The 26,323-nt window shown below is 43.3% G+C and overlaps 1 protein-coding gene across 3 annotated transcripts in view; it reads right to left on the bottom strand.

The window, feature by feature from the left end:
- CPS1 (carbamoyl-phosphate synthase 1) overlaps positions 1-26,323 on the bottom strand; it is a 109,165-nt gene that overhangs the window by 18,491 nt on the left and 64,351 nt on the right. For all 3 annotated transcript variants that reach the window (XM_061344600.1, XM_061344595.1, XM_061344607.1), the window contains 7 exons: positions 17,833-17,974; positions 15,268-15,333; positions 14,637-14,700; positions 11,420-11,601; positions 4,977-5,171; positions 4,350-4,417; positions 2,478-2,553 (listed from right to left, as the gene is read on the bottom strand). In XM_061344600.1, coding sequence (XP_061200584.1) covers positions 2,478-2,553; positions 4,350-4,417; positions 4,977-5,171; positions 11,420-11,601; positions 14,637-14,700; positions 15,268-15,333; positions 17,833-17,974 — 793 coding nt within the window. The remainder of the gene's footprint in view (positions 1-2,477; positions 2,554-4,349; positions 4,418-4,976; positions 5,172-11,419; positions 11,602-14,636; positions 14,701-15,267; positions 15,334-17,832; positions 17,975-26,323) is intronic.

Here is a 26,323-nt window from a genome sequence, read left to right on the forward strand (position 1 = left end):
ACTAAATGACAGTTTGTGCATGCTCAAAAGGCTCCTCTTGAAAAAAAACAGAGCAACTCCAAAAGTTACAAGACAATTCTTTACATTTATCAGTGCAAGGGTAAATTCACAGGCAAGGACAATGCCACAGCCTACACGGTTTCATAAATTTAGAGGCTTGTGTCCTGTAACTCTCTGTCTTGCTGCAGTTTTCCACCAGAACATTTTATATGTCCATAGAACTTTGCTTACTCCAATGCATCTCAACTCACACAAGAAGTTTTGAACATGACTGGCAACATAAATGCCATAATGACACAAAACTAACAGCAAAGTAGCTAAAACAACAGACCACCACTGGTCAGGCACTTTATCTGGAGATGCTCGGTTGGATGGAGCACAACCAGGGGAAGCTTTGTAAGCAGAAAAATGAAGCCAGTGTCCCACAGACTGAACATGTACTTAGATTTAGTTGTATGCTCACAGCTAACAATAGTGGGACCACTCACAGGCCATAAAGCCTTGATGAGACTAAAAATCCTCCCTAATTTAGAATCAGAATACAGTATTTTTGTTCTGGTTTGCCTTTTGCTAGCTTAGCTTGAACTATGCTATAGTTTTTGCCAATATGAAAGACTGGATGAAAAAAAAGAAGTCTTTCCATAGCAGTCTGACTACACTAGGAAAAATTGAGTGTGGAAATCTAGCGTAAGTCTCAGCAGGAACAGGGCTAGAGCATCTGAAGACTCATGGTGTAAAACCACTCATGTCTGTAGCAAGCATCAGTGCCGTGTTGTGTGGCAGAACTGGATGCAAGCATCCCATGGGAACATCCACTCTCTCCCCTAGGAATACATCATGTATTAACTTCTACTCCCAGCCGGGCCCCCTGTACCAGGGATGAAACACCTCAGAAATGAAGAACAACACTGCCCAATTCAAGTCAATCAACTTGTGACAAGTTAAGCTGACAAAGGGTCACTTTCCTGGTCCTATAGGGTATCCATGGCCATCACAAAGCCATCCAGCAGCACAGAAAGTCTGCTTCTGTGTACGTGTTTGGAAACACAAAGCAGAGTACTTAAGAGAAAGTACCGAACGAAGCAAGGTGCCTTGGAAGGCTTAGCACTGCTAAGAATTCACCAGTGGTTGACCATGTAGGCTTTTGAGAATTAGAATTCCTTCTGATGGAAGTAACAGTGACACCATCCTGCTTTCAAAAATCCCTTTAAAGTTGTTCAAAGATGGTGATGAATGGTCTGCTTGCTTCCACACTTACCTATTCTTCAGGATACTATCACTTTGCAAAGTCTCTCTCTTTCATTCTGTCTTTTCTTGCAGAAATGCTACCTCATACACTTAAAACCCAGAGTTTTGCTCTTGTTCAAGCTTTAATCACCTAAGAAATCCCCTGAATAAGCAGTAGTATTTCTTGCTTCCATAGCCAATTGTGTTTTCAGAGAGTTCATCTTTGACTTACTCATTTTTAACTCCAAGATTCCTGTGACAGCAGTGTTTATGGTGCTACAGCACTGTTCTGAACTGTTGAAAGGTCAGACTGTTGAATTCTGTATGGTCTTCATTCAACCTCAAGTGTTTAACTTTCTTCTCCTGCCATATGCTCATCTCCCAAGACATCCCTTGTACAATAACACTGACAGAAGGTATAGAAGAAATTCAGGGTTTGAGTTGTTTACTATGTTCTGAGGCATTTATGTCTTTGGGAAATTACTTAGATATTTTCTTTTCTAAATTTCAATGTATTAAACCAAATCCTTCCCTTTGATAGGAAAAAAAAGGACCCCTAAAAATCCCCAAATTAGCTTTTGAAAAACATTTCAAATGGAAACCAGAGCTTTCATCTTGTGCATTGTGTACTCTGCAGATCAATAATCCCACCGGATTAACAGCAAGCAGGCAGCAGCTCTGCTTTTGTATCAGAGGAAAACAGTTCTCAGCACACGGTTTGGAGAGTTAAAAGTCACAGCAAAAGCTTTCAAATGTTGCCGAGTTTAAAAAGGTTAAAAAATTAAAAGTCATTGGTGAGATTGGTGAGAGAGAAGATGCCACAATGAAGTTTGAAGCTGGACAAAGAAGCCAGGCAAAACAGTTCAGAAAGTGAGTGAAAGATGCAATGAGTTCTGTGCTGGCTGGCAGGACGTACTACTAGTGAGCTTGCATGGAGTAGGAAGGGTGCCAGTCAGCTACCCCACATCTATTTACATAATTAACTGCTCAGAAATTGATGCCTGGGTACAATAGCTAACTTCCATCCCTGCTCCATGTGGGCATCCCAGTGGTGTCAGTTAAGGATGCTTGCACAGGCTTCCATGGTCTGCCTGCTAGAGGATTCAAACTCTAATTTCACTGCCTCCTCACCAAACAAGGAAGGGAAAGGGGGGAGAAGATGCAACACAGAAACAGAGAGATGGAAAATGCAGCAGAGATGAAACAAATACAGCAAACAAAAGATGCAATAGCAGCACAAAGACTGGTACCTGAGAGACTCTGGTGGCTTCTGCTAAGAACTTCTTCATTTCCCCTTCAGTGAATACAACATTCATTGCGGATCCACTGTGCAAATGGCAAAGGAAAGAGATCAGCTTCCATCGTGACTTTGAGGGAGATGATCAGCGTGTTAGATATCACAGCACGGGGTTGCCAACTACCTTTATATGACAGATTAGCCAAGCAAGCTTGTGACTCATCACTTGCTCCACTCTTAACTGAAAAAAAGGCAGAGCTGATACCTAATGAACCTCCAGTGAGTGATTCAGGACCCTTTGAAAAAGATGTTACATTGGTCATTTCTACCACTGATGCTCAGCTTTCTCTTTGCTTTGATGGGCAAACCCACAGAGGCTGTGCAGAAAAGTACAGGAAGGATCTATCCTACCAAAATCAGTCACTTCAGCCTACGATAAATAGACACAAGTACCTGTGTGATTATACTTACTTAACTACCTCTTCAGCTGATGTAAATCAACAGTGTCCAACTAAATCCAAGGACCTATGTCAATAGCACCGCTAAGGATGAAAGCTGGTACACACACTAAATAACTGGTGGGAAAAATGCATTTAGTTTTCCAAGGCAACTGGCAAGTATTAAAGGCTTTATCTGTTCAAAGGATGATGAAGGCTAGCTGTGGACCTGCTGCTGTTCTGCTAAAAGAGGCCAGGCAGTGTGCTGTGCCAGAGCTTTTCGCTTTCTATTTCCTCAAGTTTTACATCATCCAGTTCCATCTTTCTCCCTGAAGTCGCCCTAACCTGCACAAACACCCTTTAGCAGACACTTACATGGAAAAAACCTATACTGGATTTAACAGAGATGGAAACAGCAGGCTAAAAGAAGCATTCCCTAAAAACTTGAAGAATTAGATCCGGAGCTGTTGCTAACTTCTCCCCTTTATCCGAGTGCTGGTTTTTAGCTTTGCTTCACAACCCCTACTGCAAGCTTGAGAAACTGGATGGAAAAAAATCACATTCAGCAGTCTCTCCTAAAGGATATTTCCTTGAGGGCTGAACATCTAATAAATCCTTCTCCTTTTTCTCTTTTTAAATACAAAGGTGCTGTGGGTTTTGTTTTTTCTCCCCTGAAAATGAATAGTGCCTCTCAATTTTGATATGCATCTCTTTCTCGTGCGGAAAGGATCCCGTCTCCAATTTATTTTCACTTGTAAACTGTGCCCAGCAAACTGTCTCTCTGTGCCTAGTCATCCAGCTCTGAAGAAACTCTTCGCAGAGAAGAGTGATCACTCAGAAGGTGCGAGTTTGCTGTGGGTATGCGCTGCTGCAACGTCTTCAGAAAGTCAAGCTGTTGGAAATGTGTGGCTCTGCACAATGCCTATTTAATGAGGAGCAGCTGCCACAATCTAGGGACATAAAACATGCCTGTAAGCAGAGAAGCTTGGCAAATAAGAAGCTGAATTCAAAAGATATGCTGTCATATTCTGAAAACAGATGCCAACCCCAGTAAATAGCCTCAGCTTGTTCCCTTCTGGTTTTCCTGGTGGCAAACAATCTTCTGGCTCAGTTGTACAAGTAGTAGTCTCAGGAACCTTAAGTAACATCATAAATGGTTTGTGGGTTTAGCCTTAAGGCATGGAAAAGATAACGCAGCTAAACAGACATTCTTACACTTATGTTCTACTTTTGATCTGTGCTGATGAACGTAAGGGATCCACTGGCTTCCTGGATTGGTATATGCAGCTGTTCCACCTGTTAAGATGGTGGCACATGCATTAAGATTTACGCCACATGCACCTAGCACAGCATTTTCCACACATCCCCTGAAATTACTCTCCACTGTCTCAAAGTATTTGGAGTAGTTCATACGCCAAAACTGATGAGCTCTGATGGTTAAGCCTTACCTCAGAACATAGGAAGGCCTCAGCAAACATGGGTAACCCACAGAGCTTGCAAATTCAACTGCATCTCTCTAGAAGAAAGGGAGGAAAAGCATGCTGTGAACAAGAAAATAAATTTCACCTCTAGCTGCATCTGCACTTTATCAGCCATTAAGACTTGGGGGGTGAGGGAGAAAATCAGGGACTACAGCCTGGCCTGAACATAATATGTCACTTCATAGTTCCAGAATTGTCATCTTCAGATCCTCCCTGCCCATTGAGCTTCACCAGGAAAAAAAGAGCAGTGCTGACACATTTCTAATCCTTTGCCATCTCCACCTCCTAGAACAGTTTTCAAGGCCAGCTGGATAAACTAGAGTAACCTGAGAGTGGTGCTGACTTCTGCTGGCTTTATAGCCCATGTTGAGTAAAGGTGATTTAAAGACGCTTCCTTTCCAATTTCCATCCCACTCTCAGAGATGCTATAGCACCACTTTACAGGGGTCAAAAAGTTCCTTACCATCAGCAGTAAAAAGCTGTCAAACATATTTGGAATCTTGAAACGTATCAGTAAGTTGGTCCACCCTGAGCAGATGCTCGTATAACAAGCCCCACTGCTTCACTGTTTCCCAAATGCGTATCCCAAATTACCAGTGTGCTGACTGCCTTCCAGGGAGCCTGGGCCACATGCAGCTCATCCAGAACAGCTGAAAATACAGAGCGATCTTCTGCTTGGTCAATCTGCAAAGGATTTGTGCCAAGGATCTTCACTCCGCTCTGGTGCAGTGGAACTGCCAAGTTATTGGGAATCTGCCCTCCTACAGAAATAATGCAACCACTGCATCCCTGTTGGCAGACAGAAAGGGGCACAGTCATGTCCAAGTTAGCTTAACATTAAGAGCTGCTATAACTAGGAATCCAATATTTAGATTATATCACTTTTCAGGTTGTTATGAGCAAAGGTAGATCGTAATTGTGCTGACCCAGAGGCTACAAAGTGTGATTCAGAGCGCGTAGGCTCCCTAAAACAGCAATATCCTCCTTGATATCACTCAAAACCCAACAGTAACTTGAGGTCAAATTCCCCAGGAAACCAAAGAGAAGTGCAGTGTTTGCAAGCCTTTTGACACCAAGCCATGACTTTATAACTTCTGCTATAGCCACAGACTCACCTTCTTTTCATGTCATGTTTAGGTGCTGCTGCTGCTTTCCCAGTGTTGATCTGACATACGCTCCCTTGCTTCACAAAGAAAGAGTGCTGTGCTATGAAAGTGTGACATCCCACAATGAAACTCAAAACTCTTGCTTGGTGGGGTCAGGTCTCCTTTCTGTGTTCTCCTACACATGCGAACATGGGGACCATCAGACCTGAGCCCGCTTCCACTAGCCTGTTGCCACCTTTGAACCCAGCAGCATGAACAAACAGGACACTTTAGGTTCCCTTCCTTTCTCAGTCAATCTCTTATAAGAAAACAGCCTCTCCCATGCTCATGGTCAGACACTTCCAGAGTAACAGACATGCACCCAAAGTCTTTTTTTCCCTACAGAGTTGCAAGGCAGTAACCTCCAGCAGAGAGACAATGGGAAACAACTGGATCTTTATTTTTCTGCCAGCACTGTACTTTGCTCAGCAACTAACTTTCCCCAGCTCCAGAAGCGTCTTTAAGGAGTGCTCACTGCTGACCCCTTGCTGGCCTGTACAAAGCAAGAGTCTACTTCAATAGAGCCCAATCCATCAGACAGCCTGTGATGGTGAATTACCCTGGATACACTTAGCCCCTTTTTTTAATTAAATCACATTACTCCTACCTTGCTCCTCATTTCTGGTAGCACACTTACTAGTAACAACTATTACAGCCAAACTACCATATATGCTCTTTTCCGCTATTTGCAAGCACTTCAGTTCTAGAACTGAATGAGGCAAGACAAGAGGCACAGCATCCTCCAGCCACAGATGGCACATTTCATGTCTGTCACTGGGTAAGCACATTTTAAGGGAGGAAATAATAAGCAGCAAATAACACCAGCCAGGTAAGCTTGCTTGCAAATACAACTATTTCTTCAGGGCAAATATCAGCATTTTAGTTTTACATAGAACCCCTAATGCTTTCAAGTACAACCTAGTCTGGTGTGAAATCTTTCAATTGTTAAAAAAAGCCTTAGAGTACCTGCAACAATTATGTGGCCCTGAGTTACATTTAGATTGCATAATAACTGAGGGTAATTCAATAACGGGCACTTTGCTTCCAAATTAAAGCTGGTGAAGCTTTGCCCAAAGGAGAACCAGGCCCACAGGACAACTGCAATGAAAAAGCTCTTTGGAACCAAATGTATTTTGCACAGTTTTACCCACCTTTAGCAAATGAGAAACATAAATCAAGCGATTCATGTCTTGGCTCTACCTTTTAGAGTACCAGTGTTCTTTTAATTAACAAGTGTGTTTTTCCTGAAGATGGTTTGCCCCACTGGCCTTCCTGGAAGAGAAACTTCTTAATGAGGGATTGAAAGGGATATGAAGTGGCAGATCTGTAAGCTGAGAGCAGGATGGACTAGAAGTGACTGAGAACAACCAGGTGATAAGTGCTACTACAAACCCTGCTCAACTTTAATGTGGTTAATTTCCTACCATAATAAAACTCCACTAAAAAAGTCTGGCATTTAAGCAGCACTTATTATCCCAAGGTCGGCAAGATCACTATTTGCTTTACATGCTAATATACAATGCTGGAGACAGTTTACTTTCCTTTTCACTGTGCAGTCACTTACAGGAACACATGCTGCTGCCAGCCAACAGTGGCCACCTGAAAGAGCTTAGGACAGGGACTAGCAGAGGGTGGAGCAAGGACAGAGACTCTTTTGGCCCCACATGGGGCTTTCTGATAACATCAGAGCTTGCTATCTCCAACTCAGAAGAAAATCTATTCCTCACTGCTTCCAGACCCATCCAAAATACAGTACTTATCTCTAGTCCCTGGGCCCGTTATCATCCCACATAGACAAGAACCAGACAGTGAATAAGCAAACCCCCTTCTTGCAGCTTGGAATGGTTTCTGTTTGATAACAAGTCAACCTAGCTTTGCTGCCAAGGTCAACCAACATCTTAATTTATCCTCAGCACATTGGAAATGTGAATGTCCCAGCTAACAGCTTCTCTTCAGTTGCTGCATATTTCTTCCTTTAAAACAATTCAAGTCACTGAGCCTCTAAAATCCAAATAGTGCCTACATCCAAGCTGGAATGGCAATGGGGATGCCAGCCACAAGGAGGAAGAGGAGATGGCTTATTCAAGCAGATAGCAAAGAATCATATATACTCATTTTTACTCCAAAAGAACCATAAAATGAGACCCAGCTGCTGCTTCCACCTTCCTTTAAAATTCCACTGTTATTTCCCAAAGTATACTCTCACACAAAGAGCAGCCCACTGCCCTGCAACAAGACTGCTCCACTGAGGAATGTGCACAGGCAGAAATAGACTTCACTGTATACCACTTTGTCATCAGCCATATTTTAATTATAAAGAAAATTAATAACATCTTTGCCATTAGATACCTTTAAGATATATGCTATACATAATCTCATGGAAGAAGCCGGGAGAGAATTATTTTCCCCTTTATAACAAAAATCAGTCTTTTTATTACTACCTTGCTTTTATATCATTAGTAATACAGTTGGGTTTTCTTCTTCCCTGAGTTTGAAAACAAATTAGACCATTAAAATTGTACCTAAGAGCCTCCTTTAGTTTTATGAATTGTTTCAGAATGATCCTAGAAACTGAATCAGAAGAGGCCCTCAAGCAGATAGATATTAAAATAAAAAGGGAACATCTTCTCTGGAAACAAAGAGCCAATAAATCTGAGGGAAGGATTAGTTTTTTTCCTTAAGTTATTGTCTTCATAGACTGCCACCTAACATTGCACATTGACAGTAAATTAAACTCCCCTCCAAAGCAGGCCTCTGCTGTCCTCAGTGTCACAGGAGCTATGAATGTTGACTGGAGGGGGAGAAGTAAAAGGAGGACACAAGAGAGAGAAAGAGGAGGGATGGCTGACTACATCCCCATGGTAAGGACTACATCTAAGTGTGAAGCTACGTCTTGGAGGTGGCTGGAACCTGCCTACCATCCTGGTGGTTACCTTGCTCCCCAGTTGAGCTCCATTTGTCTAATCAGAAAAATTGGGACAAGTGAATACATCTATTAATTTGAGGTAAACAGTCATCAAAGGTTTGCTGCTAACCTAAAAATGTTTAGGGAGTTGATGTATCTGCTGCACGGAGGGAAAAGGGGAGTACTATGCACAGTTCTGGTGTTCCAGCAGAAGAAGGACATGGAGCAAGTGCAGAGGATGATCAGGGGCTGAAGCACCTCCCATACTAAGGCAGGCTGAGAAAGTTGGGGCTGTTCATCCTGGAGAAGCTGTGTGGAGACCCCAGAGCAGCTTCCAGTGTCTGAAGAGGGCTACAAGGATGCTGGGAAAGGACTCTTCATCAGGGACTGCAGAGATAGGACAAGGGGTGATGGGTTCAAACCTAAACAGGGGAGATTGAGATGAGCTCTTAGGCAGAAGCTCTTCCCTGTGAGGGGGCTGAGGCGCTGGCACAGGGTGCCCAGAGAAGCTGTGGCTGCCCCATCCCTGGCAGTGTTCAAGGCCAGGTTGGACACAGGGGCTTGGAGCAACCTGCTCTGGTGGATCATGGCAGGGGGCTGGAATCAGACGACCTTGAGGTCCTTTGTAACCCAAACCATTCTGTGGTTGGTGATGGTTTTACCTATGCTTTGCCAATGATCCAGGACTTCTCAGAGTATTTATCTCTCTTCACTGTAGACTGGAACACCAGCAGGGGCTAATGAGCAGGACTTTTTAAAAGATCAGTCTGAAATCATGGCATTACTCATGCTTTGTCTATGAAGCTGGGAGAGATGGTTATTTGCAGGATTGGTGAGGAGTCTCAGAATTGCATCCTGACTTCTTAATTTGATCGTTTCCTTAGGGACTGGCTTCTAACTGCATTTGCCTGAGGGAGTATTCTGTTAACAGGATATTAGCATTTGGCTCACCCATAGCAAATAATGTATTTTAGACTACACTCTGCTGGAGGTCTGGAGCCTGTCCCCAGGTCTGCCTATGTCTTTTTACATGACTCTGCAGCCTCTCCTCACAGACCCCATTTCCCTACTTACAAACTAGGCATAATGACGCCATTCCCTTCTGTTGCTACTTAAGTGTTGTAAAACAACTGTTTATTATTCATCTTGGGACTTAACTGGATGTTGAGGCTGAGACCCCTGAAGGCTTTAACACCTCCACAACAAACATCAAATTGGTTGTTTTCTGATTGAAGTCAGAGTAGGAGAATCCTCTGCTAACTCTCAGCACATCTCTCCTTTCTCATATTCCCACCACCTCAGCTTTTGCTGGCTTCTCTGTGGCTTCTCTGCTCTTACAACCACTTATTGGCTTCCTTCACAAGCAAAACAGGCTAAATACATGCCCAGAAGCATGAGTACAGTGTCCCTGATGAGCACAGCTGGCTGAGCTGGGGAAACTGCCGGTCTTCTTCCTCTTCAGCTTGGGGTACCAGAGGATGCTGCTATTAGACCTTGAGATCTGCAACACCTCCCATCAAAACCACCAAGCTCTCCTGTGACAAGCAGGATGATGCAAGTTTCAATATATATGCATTATTCTTTTCACATATTTTTCTTACCCAACTTGCTAATTACTAGCACTATGTGTTTAAATGAGTAGTTGCTCCCTCATCACCTACTTCTACCTCCTCTTTGATCCTGCAGTAATTAGATGATGTGTTTCATCAGCGTTATTTGTCTGACAAACTGTCACATCAATTTCTTCCACACCTCAAGTTCAGCAGTTCAGTTTTGCTTAAGCAAACAAGAGTTCAATGCTTACAGAGCTAAGCCTTGCTCAAAAACCAGACTTGAAGACTCCACAAGAGTCTTTTGGCCTGTCCTAAATCCATGCTTTCCAGTAGTGGGGTCTGATTTTATGAAAATCTAAAGAGCTAAACCAACATGTACACATAGGAAAGTGTGAACACACAATCTAAAGATGGTCCTAGATAGTATTCTGAAAATTGTTTAAGAACAGAGCCTAGAGACTGGGCCTTGAGTACTGATGTGCTTTTGCTTGGTTCCAAATTTGGGAATGATCAAACATAGCCAAACATATAGAAAATACTTTGGAAACTTGCAGCCATTCATAAAGGAGAGATAAGCTCAAATTGTCGTATATTGGGAAAAAGAGCCAGGCATAAGAGAATCGTAAGTTAAAGCTTATGGATTTAACCTGGGTTATGGCCTGGGTTCTGTGAACTTGCTTCAGCAAGTTATACTGTCAACTCACAATGAGCTTCAAGGGAGGTGAGATTCCTGTAAATACCTTTGAAACCCTCAGCCACAAGTCAAAATGAGTTTGTTACCAGTTATAAATATTTATCATACTGGGACCAGCTGTTTACAATATATATCTTCCCATGACCAAATCTGTTTGGGACTCTTCCTCATCTCTTAGTATCAACACTTCTGAACACTTGAAAACTCCTAACAGACAAGTGCAACGTCTGGATCAGGAGCTGGATCATGTTTTTGTTTGATGGCCATTCTAATGCCCTGCCTGATCTGTCTGCACGTTGGACCGCATCACCACTGTCTGCCAGGCCAAGACTGCAGGTTCTTGAGCACATGTTAGTGCTATGCACATCACTTATTCTACTGCTTCAGGAGGAGTACTTGTGCTTGAAGTCAAGGATATGCTTAAGTGCTAAAGCTCAGCACCACAAGGGCAGAACAATTTGTGCGATAAATGACTGTGCAGCAAATTAAATCTGCTTGTAAATATTGCACAATATGGCATCTTGCAAAATAATTTAATATTTATTTGGCATTCATTATTGAGCAGGCTGCTAGGAACATCAATGATGTGTAAAATGCAACACTGGGATCCAAACCAAACAGCTTTTACTAGCAAGCTCTTCCCCCTCTCCCCCAGCTGCTCCACCAAAGCAAGCTAGTGACATGAATTCTGAAGTTCGGTTTGCTTCATGGCTTTTTGTTGTGCTTCTGCTTTCCTTTACCTCATATTGGTAGATGTCCAGGATCCTTTCCAGTGACAGCTCCTCAAAGTACAGTCTGTCACACTCATCAAAATCTGTGCTCACTGTCTCTGGGTTGCAATTCACGACGACAGTCTTGTTGCCAAGCTGACGCAGTGTGCGGATACTGGAGACAGCACACCAATCAAACTCCACGCTGCTGCCTGCCAGGAGACAGGAAAGTGAGCAAGGAAAGGAAGGATGCAAAGAAAACATAAGCAGACATTTTCAGCATTCAAGTTTAGAAAAGAAAAAGAACCAGAACAGCATTCCCTCCTGTCAGCTCAGAACAAGGAATCTAATTGTCCTCCCATGGAAACTAATGATCCCAAAACATGAGCCTCCAAGCACAACTGCTAAGTTGGCTCAGCTCCTCAGGAGTGACAGGCCTCTATAACATGCCTGTCATCCTGTGCTCATAAACACTTATGTCTATCATCTTGTGCTCATAAACACTTCTGTCTGCTCTTGTTGCCCATCCAGCTACTATTGCCTCCCAACCAATGCGCTTTGAGATACGAGGCAGAAGAAGCTTAGAGGTGACCAAATTGAGTGCCCATTATTCTAAGATAGCAATATTTATTCCAGGAAGCACAAAATATTTGTACAGATATGGTTTAAAAAACAGAAGACTGAAGTGTTTTGTACCTTCCAGAAGAGCAGAGTATGGCTAACCTAGCAACAGAAAAACTGCAGGTCAGTGGGTTTGACTTCTGTGGCGACCCTAGATGAGGCAAATCAGTAGCACAACACCTTTAGAGCCACTCTGTGCTCTTTTTATCTTTGTTCAAAGGCCACAGTGACTGTGGCAACACTGAAAGGCAAGCATGTCCTTACTGTCCTGCACCCCGAGTAAGTGCTAGGGCCACCTCTAAAGAAAGAGGCACAGGGGGAGAGATGAGGTGAGCACCAGAACCTGGGGCTTGGTCTTGGGCAAGCTGCAGGAATTGAAACTCAGGCAATGCCACAGGCTTTGGGCAGTGCTCGATTTCAGACTTGTTCTAACAGCTACTGTCCCATAAATTTCAACACTCAAACATCTAGGAGGAGTACCACAACCATGGGATAATGTATATTAGAAAACATCGCTAAACAGTAATGCTTATAGTCTACAAAAAACCTTGGCCTCATTGCGATGCATGCACAGTCATTACGTGATAACAACTGATATTATTTTTATATATATAAGTGTGCGCCAGGATACGCTGGAAATTCAGCCTGTGCTTAATTGTACCTAGTCACAAACAGATGGCTGTCACACGTCACTCACAGACACACAATTTATTTCCCTACTTCCTTCAGAAAGGAACCTCAAAACATGCCTAGGCCTCTGCTAAAACTCCACAGAAGAGGAGGGAAATCAAATCCTTATACATGCGAGAAACCTCAACTTTAGGATACAATGGTCACCTGGAGTCCCCATCTGACTGCTTCAGATACAACCTGGGGAAACAGCTGAACACTTGTAAATATATTCCAGTCACATCTGGTAATGCTCATGTCTAAACAGTGGGAAAAGGGAAGACAGCAAATAATCAGTAATACTTGTAGTGTCTGTTGTAACATAAGCAGACACTGCTCCTCAGAAGATAATTGCTACATCAATACAGGCATGTTGTTGAACTCACTTTCAGGTTTCAACCACGTTAAACCTACATGCACACCTTAAAATTTACAGAGCGTGCTGCTGGTCCACACAGCTGGTGAAATAGCTTTACACAGCTTTCAGGGCTGACTTTCACATAAACAAACTCCCCTTCCAGGACAGGCAGCAAGTGAAGAGCAATACACCATGGAGCACAGGTCACACACTGCAGCTCAGGCTTTGATGTGCCTGAAAGCCAGCTCTGAAGTTCAAGAGTTCTGCAGCTGAGCAGATTCACATCACGTTTCTCAGTTTTCACAAAGGAAATAGGAATCTTGTTTAAAATAAAAGTAACATCACATGTTTATCTTCCATTCAAATCACTGAGCCCCTTTCTGACCCGTTCCTCTTCTGTTAATGTAAATCCACAGGGAACACTAACTTGATTCCACTGAATTACGATTACAGTTCTGAAAGCAGAGAGGAAAAGCATGCTGCTCACTTGCCTTCAAAGATTTGCAAAAGGAATAAAAAAATTCAACTTGGCTATTGCACCTAGAAAGGAAATCTTTAGAGGTTCAAGGAATGGTTTTCTTCTGCAGCCTTTATTTAGTCGTAACCTTTTTCCAAACATTGTCTTCATCTAATCAAAGCTATAGAACAGATAAGACTAAGATCAGAACAGGGAGTTTTAGGTGAAGAGGGCAAAATATATTCACACACATTTGACCAAATCATTAAACCCCACCTGACTGGCAGAAACGCTTATGAAAAAATAAGCATCACCATGGAGTGTTCCTCCTGATTTCACTTACCTGAACATTCCTACTGGAAATGTAGTGCAAAAAGACACATCCCACAATGAGCAGCAGGAGTGTGGCACATGACCTGTCCATGCAAGCGAAACTAATGGATGCAGTTTTCAATTTCAGCTTTCAAACACCATCACCACTGCTTGTGAGAGGCTGAGCAAAAATATTTCTGAATCACAAGCAGTTTTTTTCTTGACAATAATTGCAAGCTATTTGGAAAGATCCATTAAAAGAATAAGTGAAAGTCACCATAGAGAGGATTCAGCAATCTGACTACTGAATACTCATAGCCATAAGGAAAGTCTTATTCTGCATAATCATATGAGTGGGCTAAAAAAACAACAGAGAACTGCTTGAACAAAAGCAGCTGAAGGTATCCAAACATTGTCATAGTCACCTATACTTACAGTAGTAAAATGTATAGTATGTAACAACATAGTCATGAGCTGGCAGTAAACACATAGGACAGGTATGGGAGCAATAACCTGCTACACGAGGTATCAGGTTCTCAAGACCTTAACATGCACAAGAAGTGAGATTAAAAATAAATCCCTAAAACTTTGTGGAAATCACGACTCAGTGACTCAGTGAAAAGTAATAAAATTCTCCTGTTTTTTCCAGGGTGTGAAATGAAGACTCCAACTAAATGTAAAAGGCAAGCCTTGTGTTAGGAATTGATGTCCTGTGAACTGTGCTCTGGAGGTTTCGTCACCATATAAGGGGAAGAAGAAATGAACCACAAGAATATCCAAAGAAGGCTCGAGGGTACAAGGAGAACAGAGAAGTTGTAAGAAAGATTTACCTATGTGATATGGTCCACAGCCCAACACCATCACCCCACAGTCATCAAATTTTACATCATGTTCCTGAGAAAGGAGGGAGAAAAGTCATTAGGAGCTGTATTCCACTGCACCTAACTCCATGCTTTTCAGAAGAGTTTCTGGTGCTCAGCCCATATCTAACAGTCTGATCCTTCAGGCTTTAAGTCTGATCTCATTTACTGCAGTGTAAGTCAAGTGTAACTCTACTGGAATTAGCAGTGCTGCACCCAAACCAAAGGAGACACAGCATCTCTGACCTGGCTATTTCAGCAGTGTAAGGAGCTATAAAGTTTCACATGAAAATGAATGCTAGGATGATATGAGTGAAACATGAGTTCTGTATTCCCGGCACCTGACCTGTGCACAGAGGATGCAAGTACAGGTGATACTTGAGAGATCATAACATGAAAGGGGCATTAACATTAAATGCACTGGATCAGTTTCTGAGCAAGAGAAAGCGTCAGGCCCACTGTAAGGGGATCATAAGTAACACCATCCAGAATAATTGCTACAGACACTTAACACCTCTGCAAGATCTCCAGAAATAATGCAGCACAGAGGAAAGAGATCAAACTAGACAGCAACGAGACTGCTGTTTCCAAACGTGCCTACCTGCCCGTTGTAGGTGATGTAGAGGTAATTAGTTACCGCTGGGTATTCTGCTGCCAGTGTGTCAATCTGTATGGGGAAGAAGAAGAGAGACTGTAACTTCGCCAGTGCAAGATCTTTCTTATATGCAGGTGTTTCAGGGATTTTCTTTTCCCTCTTTCCTTTTCTCCTCCTAGTTCTCTCCTATCCCTTTCCCATCATGTCTTTCCCATCCTGTCCTATTATTTTCCCATCATGGCTTGCAGCGTTTTAGTCCAGTGGGCGCATGACACTTCTGGCCATCAGGGCAGAGATGCAACATACAGATGGGCTCGTGATCAAGGGTGGATTTAACAATGGACACTATTGCCCAGGTTATTCATGAGTGTGAAATGTGCTGCAATTAAACAAGCCAAACGGTTAAAGCCTCTTTGGTATGGAGGACGATGGCTGAAGTATAAATATGGGGAGGCCTGGCAGATTGACTATGTCACACTGCCACCAACCCGCCAAGGTAAGCTCCATGTGCTTACCATGGTGGAAGCAACCACCGCATGGCTGGAAACATACGCTGTGCCCCACGCCACTGCCCGGAACACTATCCTGGGCCTTGAGAAACACATTTTGTGGTGACACAGCACCCCAGAGAGAACTGAGTCAGACAATGGGACTCATTTCCGGAATAACCTTATAGACACTTGGGCCAAAGAGCATGGCATTGAGTGGGTATATCACATCCCCTACCATGCACCAGCCTCTGGGGAAACTGAAAGGTACAATGGGCTGTTAAAAACTACACCGAGAGCAATGAGTGGTGGGACTTTCAAGCACTGGGATGCACATTTACCAAAAGCCACCTGGTTGGTCAGTACCAGAGGATCTGCCAGCAGGGCTGGCACAGCCCAGTCAGAACTTTTACATACTATAGAGGAGGATAAAGTCCCGGTGGTGCACATAAAGAACTTGCTGGGGAAGACAGCCTGGGTTATTCCTGCTTCAGGTAAACACAAGCCCACTTGTGGATTGCTTTTGCTCAGGGACCCGGACATACTAACCCTTTTCTACTTCTAGTTCTCCCCTATTATTTTCCCATCATGTCTTTCCTCAAAAGGAGGTGATCTGGCCTGGCAACACAGCATATGCCTGGCTTTCCCCCAAGACCTCACAGTGCAGTCAGCAGGACAGGCTACCACCTCTTTTTGATCTGCAGTTTTAGCTCTGCATCTTTTTGGTAAATACCTTCACAGCCCAAGAACTTTCCCACCCATCGCTTCTTGCCGAGGCCCTCATTCTCTAGTTAGTTCAGCATCACTAACTACGGAGGTCTCCATTCCTCCAGGTCTCCTGCCCTCTTTAGCTGCTCTGGGATCTTCACACTATACTCTTGACCTCATCTCACTCCCACGCTGAATACAAACACACACACAATATTACATTGAGATCATGCCAAGTAGCAGCAAGCAGTGCAAGTACCGTGTATTTATGTTACAATATAACTCATGCTTTGATAATTAAATGGTACACAAAGCAAGAGTGATTTTCAACCACCCCTTATATGTAGTTTTCAACAATTTCTTATGCAATTAGTCACCAGAGAACCCAGAAGAATAATTGCCTGCTAGGCTGCTCACAGTCTATTTGTGTCAACCACTTATTGCATGTTATACATGGTAACTAGCCATCTAGGTCAGCAGTGACTGCTGAAGTTCCCTGAATGAAGAGCTGAACCATTTCTACACAGAATACTGATCAGGGAGCTATAGTAAAGCCGTCCTGACATGAAATTTTACATGTTATACCATTTAAAAACCTGTCCCAAGTATTCTCAGGAATTCCCACTGCCTGTCCAAATCTTTGTGACTAATGAAGAATGTGACCTTATGTCATTAGCACCACGTAAGTGTCTGCTGCTCATCACTGTTACTAATACTGCAACTTGTACTTCATGGCACCTGGAATTGGGCTTGAGGATACATGTGGGCTCTTTCAGATACATTCAGTAGTCTGGGTTGGGGTTTTTTCCTTCCCTTTTAAGGGCAAAACCCCCCCAACTGGTGACAATTCAATATCAACATACCTTAACTGCAGCAGCAGAACACCTAGCAAAGCACTCATGACACTGCCATGAATACTAGATGAGCTCATTATGCTTGTGCTGTCACAATGAACAGCAAATGAACCCATAACAACAGCATACTGCAAATAAAGTATTAGCCTGTAAAAAGATACTACCAAGAGAAAAAACATATGACAGTTTTCATGGTCACACCATGGAGGGCCAGCATTCTCACTCAGCCTTTCCCTGAAGTCAGATAGCTGTGTTTCCCCCCAGTCACACAGAATATGAATGAGACTATTCTGAGTCGCCCTATGGGGATGATCATGTCATTACATTGATGCCTGCAGTACAGAAGTCACAGCTACATGGGTGAAATTTGTTCTTCTCTAATGTCAGTGTCAAAATGCTCAGGGATGTTAACAGAGCAAGGGCTTCCACTTGGTTTACCTCAGCTGTTTCTAACAGCAGGGAGGTCTCCTGCCCCTTGCACTCTTGGAGGCCTCCACTGAAGAGTGATGTTTCTCACATACCTGTTTCACCCAAGGCACTACATTCTTCCTCAGTCTCAGCTGACGGCACTGGACTTCAGTCAGCTTCAGGCATTTCCCAATCTGTTTGTCTGAGAACCCGATCTGTTTGGCTCTCCTCAGTGTCTCTTCTGGAACTGTTTCACTGGGATTAAATAAGAAAAACACCTCTGCATGAGGCTTCACAGGAACACTTAGAAGATATAGGAGTGTTTGGGTCTTCTCTACTGCAATAGGGTTGCTATAGCATAGTACACATAAAGGCAAGAAAAGGAGGAAGACCCAGCTCATTTATGCAGTCCTCATACATAAAAGATCTTTTGTGTGCCGGATGCCCCCCACAAACATGTATAAGGGAAAGTCTACAGGCAGGCTACTGATGCTAGGAAGTGAAACACTTCCTTTCCTTTGAGACAGAATGAGTGATTCACGGTGAAGTCCATCACCTCCTAGGCAGCATTCTTCATGAGGCTAGCACAAGGTCACACCACATCCACAACTGTGTGGTCATTTAGCATTACAGCTTCCATGGAGGACTTGCAGAGATTCCTTTCTTGGATTCAGCATCCCCACATTTCCAGGCCCAAACTTTAACTCCATCTCTTCTCCTCCCAGTCTCAATTGCAAAATATCGGCCTACGATTTGTTCCATACAAGACCTTCTTTCTGTTGTTGAGGATGTTCTACCTTCAGAAATAGCCACTCTTCAGAGAAAGCAGCAGACTTTCAGAGATACACAGCAGAAACAACCAGCATAGCTAACATGTGAGGTAGGTTTTTCCTTCTGACAGTCTCAAGTATACTTTTTTCCATGTCATTTGTGTTCCTTCTCGTATTATGAAAATGGGGAGAGTGGTTTAGCCAGGGTAAGGCAGTGACACCTTTTATTTCAGGTTTGCAGGCTCTCTCAATACTTCCCTCTGCTCCAGTTCTCCTGGTTTGGCTTTTCAAGACTCCTAGTTTTTGCTGTTTATTCCAAACATACTGCTTTCCCCAGCCATCTCTGCAGCTCAACAGTTTCCTGCCCATTTTGCTTTTGCTTTTTTCTATCTCCACTCCCCTTTTACTCCCTCCACTTTTTTCTGTCCCACGATATCTTTGTTCCACTCTGGTTTGACTCCATAGACCTCATAGTTTCTGCCTGCCTGCTTCTAAGCTACCTTTTCAAAGCTTAGCTTTTGCACAAGCATAAAAAAAGCCTACGTATTTTTATCAGCACTTTTGCTTTTCATCTTCATTGCCAAGAACATCCCTGCCTGCCCAATATATCAATATTTTATGAGCAAGCAAGCTCTGAATCAGGAAAAAGGAAATGATTAGCAAACAAGCAATTTTCCTAAATCAGAGCTTTTGAATTGTGTCCTTTGCTTGATGGTATTTTTAAATAAATAGTATTATGTTGTTTGAGTGGGAGGAGAGGGGTAAGACCGCTTTATTGGAATGTGTCAGGAAGCTGAAGCATGAAAGAGAGTCACTGGATTGGATTTTCCACTCTGGCTTAGGCACAGAGCAGCTCTGCTGCCCTTGGTGAAGTCAGGCTAGCATAAAACAAGCAAGAGTCACAGGAATGTCAGACTCCCAGAATTGTTTGGGTTGGAAGGGACTTCAAACCAGGTGTTGTGAGAGCAGAACTGAGGTCCAGATGCTGGAGTTCAGTTCAGATCCCTGGGTTTTCTTCTGTGAGTTCCCCAATGTCACCTCTCCTTCCCGGGCAATATGAGAACAGGGTGTTCCACCTCCCTACAATAGCAAGAGCAGACAGCTAGTGAGGGGATCTTCAGAAAGGAAACCCTCGTAACTGCTGTCCTCTGCACTGTGTCCCTGGCACTAACACCAGCCGGCTCTGCCTTCGGGGAACTCCAGGCTGGAATAACACCTTCGTTTTCTCCACAACCCTTTACCACATCACCCTTCTAGTTCAGCAGATCCTGCTCTTTGCTAGCATCAGAAGGAAAGAGTCCTGCCTAATCCAACAAGTTGAGATTCCCAGGTTTTGGATTTATTCCTGCCTGCAGAAAGACTTCCCAAAGTAAGACCCACGTTGCAGCACCACAGTACATTAAAGCCTGCACTTCCCATTCACTAATGCCTCCACCACGTAACTCCTCTTCTTCCCTCAGCCCTTTCTACTCTCTGATCTCAGCTCAGAGGCAGGAGTTTTTGTGTAAGGCATGGATGGGTCTTTTATAGGAAGAAACAAAGCAAAATCCACCAATTCTCTGGCAAAACAAACACTGGCCATCACCAGCTATTAAGAAGAATGCAGCCACGTCAGATTTCCCTCCTAGATCCAGCATTCCCTAGGTATGAGTGAGCAACCTGATGACCCCAAGAAAACGAGCCTGTTTAGTGCAGTTTACTCTTTTCCTCTGCCTCAGAAACACACATAGCTGGCTGTCATTTGATTACTGACAGAGAAAGAAAATTGCTTTCATTTGCAGCTTGTTTCAATTCAGTTTCTTTGTATTTCATTATAAGAGTATCATTCACTGTCATACCCCCCAGCAGGGTGGGTAGAAGAGAAGCAGTGATTGGTGACATGATTCTATTGCCTTGGGCTAGCAGCGTAAATTAGGTTAAGACACTAATCCATGCAAAAAGGTAACCGGTTTTGTACAGGACAACCAATATGCAAGAGAAAAGCTGAGTACCTAAAGGGGAAATGAAACTGTATGTTTATTTCCTCTGCTGCTCCCAATGCATGACAAAGGAAAAAGATTGGAGATGTAATGAGATGTAGCTTTCAACGTAGCTAATAGGAAAGACGCAGTGGGAACCTCTATTCCAGCAGCACCTAGACAGGAAGGATTTTCTCTTACTCCATTTGCTATTTAATATCTTCACACAAAACAGGCAAGAGTCAAACATGCAGGCGTACTGCTTTCCAAGCACTTGCAACCAGAATCTATCATGAGATGAGAAACTGCAGCTCCCAGAGATTCAGAGGCACAACCAGAAAGGGCAGGCTGAGTAAGCCACCAGAATTGTTCCACCACGTTTAAAGGGAGCTAGATCAGAGAGCTGCAAACCCTCAGCACCGGTGCGGAAATCAGGCTGCTCCTCTGCATGTACTGGACACACATCTTCATATCTGAATAATATCCATTTAGTAATAAGGGTAATTTTTAGTATTTATATCTCAACTTTCATGGAAAGAATATAAGGAAAGATGCAAACAGCATGGCAGGGTGATGCTTATCATACAGATAGCAAAACTGAGACACACAGAGGTTAAGAGGTGGTGGTTTTTAAGATCCGGCATTCCCACCACCTTTGCTCAAAAAAAGCCCTTCCAACTTGCTGGAGACACTAAAGCCAGCAAGAGCACAACCAGGTTGATCTCTCTGAATGCTTGACTGCAAATAACCCTTCCAAGAGCTCATCAGAAATCCTGCACTTAAAAGATAAAAATTCTCAGTTCTGGCTATTTCCAAACACATGACCCAGTCCTACATCACTGCCTCTCACTTCCCCCTGGAGCATCACTTACTTTTCACAGAGCAAAATGTCTCCCAAAGATTAAACTCCCTTGCTGGTTTAGAGTCACTTCTGAAACAAGGGACGATTACGTGGCTGTGATTCCAGACTCCTACAATGATCCCTTTCCCTAACATTTGTCTTTGCAAAATGACAGTCAAGATGTTTTAGAGCATCAGACCCAGACAGACTTTTGCACATTGCCATGAGCATTAAGTGGCTGCTCACTTCCTCAGAAGGCTGAAGTCCCCTGCACATTTTGCAGTTTCTGAACAATACAAGCCTTTCTCAATCCTTACTTATGCCTCCATTTCAGCTTCCAGTGTTGATTTGCGCTGTTTTGCTTCAGATTCCACCCTGCTGTCTCTGGAACTCCATCCACTCACTTCTTCAATAGCAAATGATAAAATGAAATGGAATAAATTCCACCTAATGAGGAAATTTTCACCTGGCACAGAGGACCTGGGCAAATGCATTAAGTGACTGGGAGAATGCTGGCATCATTGCAATTACCAGGAGAACCTGCTCGCTTCAGCACAGCCCTCTCTCACACTTGCCTGGCTTTCGTCTGATCCACCAGTTTAGCAGTAATGCTAAAGAAACATGCCAGCAGAAAGCCACAGCTTGACATGGGAAAAAGCACCTTTTTCCTTGTCTCCCAATTTAAATGGGGGAAGTTTAGATTGGATATAAGGATGAAGTTCTTTCCTGTTAGGGTGGTGAGGCACTGGAATGGGTTGCCCAGGGAAGTTGTCAATGCTCCATCCCTGGCGGTGTTCAAGGCCAGGTTGGACGAAGCCTTGGGTGACATGGTTTAGTGTGAGGTGTCCCTGCCCATGGCAGGGGGTTGGAACTGGATGATCTTAAGGTCCTTCCCAGCCCTAACTGTTCTATGATTCTAAGTCAGGCTCTGCTTCTTTTCAGGTCTGTTGTGAAGATTACACCTATCCACATATTACTCAGGAGCATGTTAATGGGTCTTGATCAAAAGGATCTGGGATATTTTGTGAACTGAGGACCAAAACCTGAGGTGGAAGCCTTTGGACACAGCTACTGTGTCAGTTAACATCTGCCCAGTAAGCCCACAGGCTCACCCCTGGTCGCCTCTGGTTTATCTTGGCAGCAGTTCATGTGGCTTGGACACATACACAGGATCTGCAAAGGTGAGCACACTTCAGCTCAGCCCAATAGCCTTAAACTGAACTCTTCCTAAAGCTGGAGGGAGTGGATTTAAGCCCAGACTAGATTTTCACTATAGCAAGCAAAGTGAACCAAAAGCAAGAAGCACCGGAATCAAAGTGCTTCAGGCCCAGTCCTGAGAGCACACTTCCTCTCTCAGTAGTCATAGACCTGGGGGGTTTCAAAAGCCTACTTGATTTCAGGCTGGATTATGTACAATGACATATTTTTCCTCTGCTGCTCCTTGTCCTGCTCTGCTCCAAGGCTCCTAGTGGCTTCCTTGATTGCTCCTGATGTTTTACAAGATTTTGAACATGCTACAATTAAAATAATGAGATCGGCGTATAAATTCTCTCCCTGCTTCTCTTCTCAAGGAGACAGATTGTTACCATTCTTCCCCTCCTGAGAAACTCATGACATGACTGACAAAAAGCTGTCAAAAGAGCGTTTAGGGAAGCAGGAGCTGTAAACCAACAAATCTTGCTCACTGAACAACTATCACTCCAGCACTCTGTATCTTCAACATCCAGATCCCTAGGCTAACAAATCTCATTGTGGACATCCTGATATAAGTAATATTAATCTTAGACCCCCTAAGACCTAAATGACTTACACCTAGGATTAAGGGATGTGCTGAAGCAGCAGCTCACACCAAAACATAGTGAAGAAATAGGTCATAGATGCTTCTTCAAAGCCTATTTTGTACCCCCAGCAAAAGACAGCTTTGAGGTCTTTGCTGGGATATCATGCTTTAAACCTTCCTGCTTCTGGTATTGTACATACTGGTTACAGGGATTGCCCAATGGCTTTTAAATGGTGATGTCTGTATGCCCTCTATATGAAGGGGAAAATGCATACTGTGTTTTTACAAATGTACAGATGCTTTGAAAGAAAATACAACTGTCAAATTATTACCAATGGCTCTATAAAACAAAGAGCCACTGGTAATAATTACCAAGTAAGAGCCATAAAACAAATAGAAAGTCTCTTATGTCAGATCCACCCAAAGCACACACAGTGCTGAATAGCTGCTCAATTGATATTCTCCTAATGTACTGAATTCCTGGTTTGTTCCCGAGTCTTTCCTGCCCCACAGTTCACAAAGAAGACAAAAGTAATCTTCCCAGTTAGTTAAAAGCGAGTACTATAAATAAGCCAGTGACAGCTCCTCAGTGTAAGTCACTGCAGCCTCATTTAGCATCACTGGACCTGCTCTGCTTTATACTCACACAAGGTCTGCCTTAGGATCTCTGACCTGTCCCAGAAGCACAGAAGTCAGCAGAAACACCACTGCTGAGAAGAGAGGGTGTGCAACCACCACTGTGGAAGAGCGCGTTACTGATGGCCTGTCTGATCTTTACTCCCTGTATGAGCTGAGATTTACTGCCAGCACCCGTGTTTCTGTGGCTACTCCACCACAACCAGGTTTTGAAGTCAAGTCATGCTTCCAGCAAGCAGCTTTCAAAGCACACCTTTCACACACCCAAGGACATGAGCTTCTAAAAGGGATTCACACTAAGCAACCTCTTCCATGGGCCACTGAGCAGAGTACCTGGCTACAAACGCTGGGCTGAAGCAGGACTGCATCCTCCTACTTTCTTCTATTTTCCCCTCTATTAACCTCTGTCTTTTTAGGCAGGACAAGAGCAATAGTCAGGACCACACTTTCAAGGAAACCACAGGTCAGAAGGTGTTTTCACTTAATGCCCACAGAGCAAGGATGTGTTCTCTTCCAAAACAAAGCTCCAAGTATAAAGTTACCAATACATGATTGGTGCCATCATTTCCCACTGTTAGCATACTGGCTAATTTGGTATCCACCAAATGGAAGATCTCCTGTTTTCATGAATTAACTCTTCATTGATTTGAAAAGTTAAGATTTGAGAAGGCAGAGTTCAGTTCATTGCTCTGCCAGACTGCCTTTGAGCTTTGTGCAAGCTTATCATCTCCATGCTTTGTTTCTCAACTGCAAAGTGGACCTTTATCGTGCTCCTCTCTTCTCACTTGAATTCTACTTTACATCCTTTTATCAATTTGAAATGTTCCTCATCGGGCAATATACTCACACTTATGCCTCTTGCAAGAGAGCCCAATCTTCCCTCAGATTTTCTCCAGCAGTGAACTTGACCCTATTAGCTGTCCTTTTCCCACAAGAACTCCCAATTAATGGCAAATACAAGCAATTGCAGGTTCAATTGCTAAGGAGATGCCTAAGCAACTTAGGAGAACAAGTTCTACTGATTTTCAAGTTATTTTCTACTGATTTACAAGTTCTACTGATTTTCAACAAGGAGTTGTCCCCGCGTCACTTGGGCATAAGTGATGATTTCACCATAGGTGCCTACTATGTATTGATAATACATAATACTATGCGTTATGAAATAATAATGTTGTCAAATTTATAATTATTGCAATAATTATAGCAATATTATAATAAATATAATATTTATAATAACACAATATAACTTATTATTATAATAATATTGTATTATTATTTTTTATTATTTATTATTACAATAATATTGTATTATTATGTATTATTTAATGGTAGTTGGCATACATTCTGCTTGGATACAGCCAGAGTTCTCAGGGATCACAAAATCAGGAACAGGTCAAAAATAACTATGACCACATGCAAACAAATACTCACTGCAGACAAAGAACAGATGCAAATTCCCTTGCAGCCACACCATCAGTATCTTGAGTCAAATACGCCCCAGATATCACTTCCAAGTCTGGGCTTCAGCTGTGCTCTTGGAGATGATGGTGTTACTGGACACTACTGCAAATTTGCCCTGCTCTGGACTGGGTCCATAACCCTGATCTTAAAGTCACATCTTCCTCCTTGCTGCCTCAGACAGCTAGACATGGTCTGTTCAAATTCCCATCTCCTTCATGAGCTGTCAGTGTGATTAAGTCAGTGGGATCACTCTAGGGGTATTCCCTTCCACTCTGCTCCCCCTTCCCCTTTTATCCTCTAACAGGACAGGTGAGGCTAAATCCAGAGAAAAAAATTCCTGAAAACAGCATATCTATTGCATTGCCCCTGCTCCATACACCATCACCTATCCATGGACTGATAGCACAGGATGGCACTTACTCTTTCTGTGTGTGTAGGCATATGTGGGGTTTTTTGTGTGTTTCTGATGGAAAGGTAATGGTTAAGATTACAGTACTGAAGGTATGAAGGTAATTGGTCAGAAAACAGCAAACCCCCCCCACAATGTAAGTTTCCACTTAGAATGAAGAATACATAGGTTGCAGGAGAAACAGCAGAGGCACGTTTGACACGTGTGAGATATGACTGGATATTCTCACAAGTACTCTCAAAATGGCTTTCTTTTTCCAATTCAGCTCAGGCCATTCACTTCCCTGCAGCCATATCACAACGCAAAACAACTCTTTCACCATCTCAGAGGGCCCAGAGGCTGAGTCAGATGGAAACGTTGCTGCAGCATGACAACTATATGGTCTCACCATCACCAGGTCCAATCTTCTTTGGAAAGAAGTTCACTGGGACAAATGACTATATGGCAGAAGGTGCCCTTCCTAGTCTACTCTCTCTGCACATAACTGGGCTTGCCTGCACACCACTGAGAACAAACACTGATAGGTCATAAAGGACTTTTATGCCCCTTAACATTATCCCATACAACCTGCATACATGGAAGCAGACTCCCTGCACAAATTGGTGAGGTCTTCTGCTCACCTCTGAATCACTCCATGTGGTCAGGATGTGAGGCAGCATGCGGTGTATGAATGCTGCTTGCTGAACTGCTCACAAAGGCCTCCACCTGCCTCTGATCCCCCTTTCCCATCTGTCATAACCACTTGTTCA

Source organism: Neopsephotus bourkii, unplaced genomic scaffold (assembly GCF_033783945.1).
Source record: "Neopsephotus bourkii isolate Nb327-2 ecotype Australia unplaced genomic scaffold, CSIRO-AGI_Nbou_v1 NB_31, whole genome shotgun sequence".
NCBI lineage: Eukaryota > Metazoa > Chordata > Aves > Psittaciformes > Psittacidae > Neopsephotus > Neopsephotus bourkii.